The following is a 4,024-nucleotide window of genomic DNA, read 5'->3' as shown; positions in this document are numbered from 1 at the left end:
TTTTTTTTTTTTTTTTTTTGAGTACAGAGTGACAGATGGCGAGTCCTCCTTCCCCAGAGAGACAAATCTCCCTGAATGCAAGCGCATGTCAATCATTAGCTCTCATGTGATAGCTCTCGCGCATGACGTGCCAACCATATGGCACTGGCAGCAGAGCTGGTACCCCCTTTGCTGGGTAGAGATGCCACTCTCGCCTCCTTTTGGATAGAGGACTGCAGGAGGCTGGAGCACCTCAAGGAGCCGTGTCCTGGTCCCAGAAGATGCTGGGAACAATGAAATAAGAATTCCTCCAGTCAGCGCCGAAGGTGAGTTATGTAAGAAGTGGAGGGCTAGGGAGGGCAGCGAAGAAAACTTGAATGGAGAAAAAGCAACTTCCATGTTGATTTGGTTTCTCCTCCACGTCTCGCCCTTTTTCCCCATCTCCTGCTCCGCTCGCTCCGCGGCTCCCCCCGACGCCGCCCGGCGCTTTCGGCCGCGGAGCCCCGCGGTGCTCGGAGCTGCCCCGGCCCACCCGYGGCGAGGCGTGGTCCCGGGGCCGGAGCGGGCAGCGGCGGCCGCCCCGCAGCAACGAAACGGGCGCGGATCCGCGGCAGGGTCCCCCCCGGGAGCCCCGGCCCGGCCGAGCCGCCTCCCCGCGGCGCCCCTGCCCGTGGCCCCGGGCGGTGGCCCCGGTTCTGGGGGCGTCCTCGCCGCTGTCCCCGCGCCCCGCGGGGTCTCCGGGGGCCCTTCAGCGCCGCCGCAGCCCGCGGACGGCTCTCCGGGAGCCCCGCGCCGGGGGGCCCGGGCAGCCCTGACGGCTCCGGGGCGGCGGCGGGGCTGCAGTGGCTGCTGCTCGTTCCGGCCCCGGGATGGTGCTGGCGGAGCCGCGGCCGGAGCCGTTAGGCGCCCGCGGCGGCCAAAAGTTGACGGTGCCCAGGAGGGGTCGGTGCCCCCCGGCCCAGCCCGCGGGGCAGCGGGGCGGGGGCTTCCGCGGCGGACGGAGCCCGGGGGCGGCGGGTGGCGGCGGGATGCGGAGCTGCGGAAACGCGGCCCGAAACGCGCGAGCAGGAGCGGGGCGATGGTCGCGGCCGCAGGGAGGCTGGGGCGGGGGGACTGCGGCGCGACGCCCTGCTCCGAGGGAGCCCAGATGCCCCCCAGGCCGGCGAGCCCGGCTGGGCGGCAGCCACGGGCGACCCCGCAGCCAATTCGTTTTCGTTTCATTTTGGGCACGGGCGCGCCCGTTTCCGTGCGAAAACGAGAGCGGCGGCTCTGCCCGCGCCGCCCCCGGCTTCTCCACCGCCCCGGGACCGAGGGCACAGTCGCCACCCACGGAGGTGGCCCCCGGGACGAGATGGTGGATCCGCGGCGCCCCACGCCGCTTCTCCGGGGCGGGTTGTGGGGGGGCGGCCTCACGACCGATCGTGTCCCGGAGCCTCGGCCTCGGTAGGAGGGAGCCGGGGCGCGGAACGGGGCCGGGCCGGGCGCCSTCGGCCGCGGGTAACGCTGCGCTCTTTGCCCCCGCTCCAGCCATCATGTTGACGCGACTTTTCAGCGAGCCCAGCCTCATCCCCGAAGTTCAGAAATTCTCCAGCTGGGCCGAGGAGTGCGAGGACGATGCCCGCAGCGACAAGGAGGAGAGGAAGGGTAAGGGCTGCACCCTGCCGGAGGAGCAGCCCGAGGGCTCCCTGGGGGAGAGCAAGGAGGAAGGGGAGCTAGGAGGGGACGAGGAGGAGGAGGAGGAGGAGGAGGAAGGCCTGGAGGAGGCGGAGGGCGACCGGCCCAAGAAGCGTGGCCCCAAGAAGCGCAAGATGACCAAGGCGCGGCTGGAGCGCTCCAAGCTGCGGCGGCAGAAGGCAAACGCCCGCGAGCGCAACCGCATGCACGACCTGAACGCGGCCCTCGACAACCTGCGCAAGGTCGTGCCCTGCTACTCCAAGACGCAGAAGCTCTCCAAGATCGAGACGCTGCGCCTGGCCAAGAACTACATTTGGGCGCTCTCCGAGATCCTGCGCTCGGGCAAGCGGCCCGACCTGGTCTCCTACGTGCAGACTCTGTGCAAGGGGCTCTCGCAGCCCACCACCAACCTGGTGGCCGGCTGCCTACAGCTCAACTCGCGAAACTTCCTCACGGAGCAGGGCCAGGAGGCGGGTCGCTACCACGGCCCCAACGCCTCCTTCGCCGTGCACCCCTACCCGTACCCCTGCTCGCGGCTGGCCGCGGCGCAGTGCCCGCCCGCCGCCGGGCCCGGCTCGCACGGGCTAAGGACACACGCGTACTGCGCCTCCGCCTACGAGAGCCTCTACGGCAACGCGTCCCCCGACTACAACAGCTCGGAGTACGACGGCGGGCTCAGCCCCCCGCTGTGCATTAACGGCAACTTCTCCCTCAAGCAAGACTCTTCCCCCGACCACGAGAAAAGCTACCACTACTCTATGCACTACTCGGCCCTGCCCGGCTCCCGGCCCTCCGGCCACAACCTCGTCTTCGGCTCGTCGGGGATGCGCGGGGGGGTCCACTCCGAGAACATCTTCCCCTACGACATGCACCTCCCGCACGAGCGGGGCCCTATGTACGAGGAGCTCAACGCCTTCTTCCACAATTAAGCCCCCCCCGGCCGCCGCCGCCGCCCCCGCCGCTCCCCGGGACTCCGCCACGGGCTTTGGTGCAATACGGAGACCTGGCCCCGGCGGCGGCTCCCTGGGCCCCGGGGGAAAAAGTGCTTTTTGGGGAGTATTTTTTTTTTCTCCGAGGGGGAAGTCGCGCCGAGTGCTGCTCTTGGCTCCCCCCGGCCARCGGCGAGGCTCGGCAGAGACACACCCGGGAGCCCGGTCGAGCCCGGGTCGCCGGGTCTGGCCGCGTCGTTTGCTTTTTAATTCTTCTTCTTTTCATTTTTTAATTTATTTGTATTTATTTTAATTTATCTTAATTTATTTGTATCTATTTTTTTTAACCCTCACCGTTTTGGGCCGTTTCTTCCTTCCGGTGCCGCACTCCCTCACCTCGCGCATTGGACACCCGCTGCCCGCGGCCCGTGGGAGCGAGAGGAGACCCGCGCCGCGGCGCGGAGCGAAACTTTCCGAAGCAATAAAGAGGCGAAACGGAGATACCAATATTTCTATCTATGCAAGCAGACCCGGCCCGGCGGACGCTCAGAGATGCACTTTGCTTTGGGGGGGCCCCGGCCCCGCTCCCAGCCCCGGCGCCCGGGAGCTCCTCTCGCAGCGCGTGTGTCAGGACGTTTTTTACCTGTTTTAAAAACTTGAAACGGAAAAAAAAAAAAAAAGGAAAAAAAAAAGGAAAAAAAAAAARAAAAAAAAAAAATGCAGAGCCGTCCCGGTTTTCCCGAGCTGGTGGAGCAGGGACCGTGCACGGCAGGGCAGCCCGCAGCTATGCAAGCGGCAGCGGGGCCACAGCCCCGGGCCCGGCGGGGCTCCCGGCTCCGCTCGGCTCGGCTCGGTTCGGCTCGGCTGGCTGTCGGGCCAAGGTGGGCTGGCCGAGCCCGTTTCGTTTCTATTTGTCCCAGTTTTGATGCATTCCTTCGGTCAGGAGACGCCGGTAAAACAGAGATAACGCTATTTTTCAACCTGCCCGCACCACCTTAGATAAACCAGCATTTTTAGAGAACAGGGAGGAGGAGAATTTCTGAGAAATGTTTTAAAAACGAAAAAAAAAAAAAGTTTTGCAAAAAAAAAAAGAAAAAAAAAACAAACAAAAAATAGACAAAAAGAAAAGTTGTAGCAAAGGGGACCCGCCTGTCCGACACCAGAAGTGCTTTCGTGTTTCTGTTCCGTTTCATTTCGATTAATAAATATTTATGGCCAACGATATGCAAGAGCCCCCCCCGCGTCCCCGCCGGCGCGGACATTGTTGGCGGCGGCGCGCGGCGCGCAGGGTCGGGTGCCCCGGCGACACTGCATGCATCGGTCCCCCGGGACCCCCGGGCCCGGCTCGCTGGACGCTGGCAGCCTCCGTGCCGGGGCAGCCCAGACAGGACTTCTCTGACGTGCCCCGAGCGGTGGCCGGTTGTGATTTTGAGTCAAACCTG

The 4,024-nt window shown here is 65.0% G+C and overlaps 1 protein-coding gene across 1 annotated transcript; it reads left to right on the top strand.

Moving 5' to 3' along the window:
* The first annotated feature begins 204 nt into the window (after window positions 1-204).
* NEUROD2 (neuronal differentiation 2) lies at window positions 205-2,588 on the top strand. Its single transcript, XM_026054435.1, has 2 exons — window positions 205-305; window positions 1,507-2,588. The coding sequence occupies exon 2, from the start codon at window positions 1,512-1,514 to the stop codon at window positions 2,580-2,582; it is 1,071 nt and encodes a 356-aa protein (XP_025910220.1). The 5' UTR covers window positions 205-305; window positions 1,507-1,511; the 3' UTR covers window positions 2,583-2,588.
* Window positions 2,589-4,024: the final 1,436 nt, after the last annotated feature.

The sequence above is a fragment of the Nothoprocta perdicaria genome, unplaced genomic scaffold (genome assembly GCF_003342845.1).
Source record: "Nothoprocta perdicaria isolate Ctin4 unplaced genomic scaffold, notPer1 scaffold_121, whole genome shotgun sequence".
Classification (NCBI taxonomy): Eukaryota; Metazoa; Chordata; class Aves; order Tinamiformes; family Tinamidae; genus Nothoprocta; species Nothoprocta perdicaria.
Note: the sequence above shows the minus strand (reverse complement) of the source record. Positions and strands in the feature narration are given on the sequence as shown.

What these genes read in the sequence shown, in the direction of transcription:
- NEUROD2 (XM_026054435.1), top strand. Translation starts at nt 1,512, where the DNA reads ATGTTGACGCGACTTTTCAGCGAGCCCAGCCTCATCCCCGAAGTTCAG.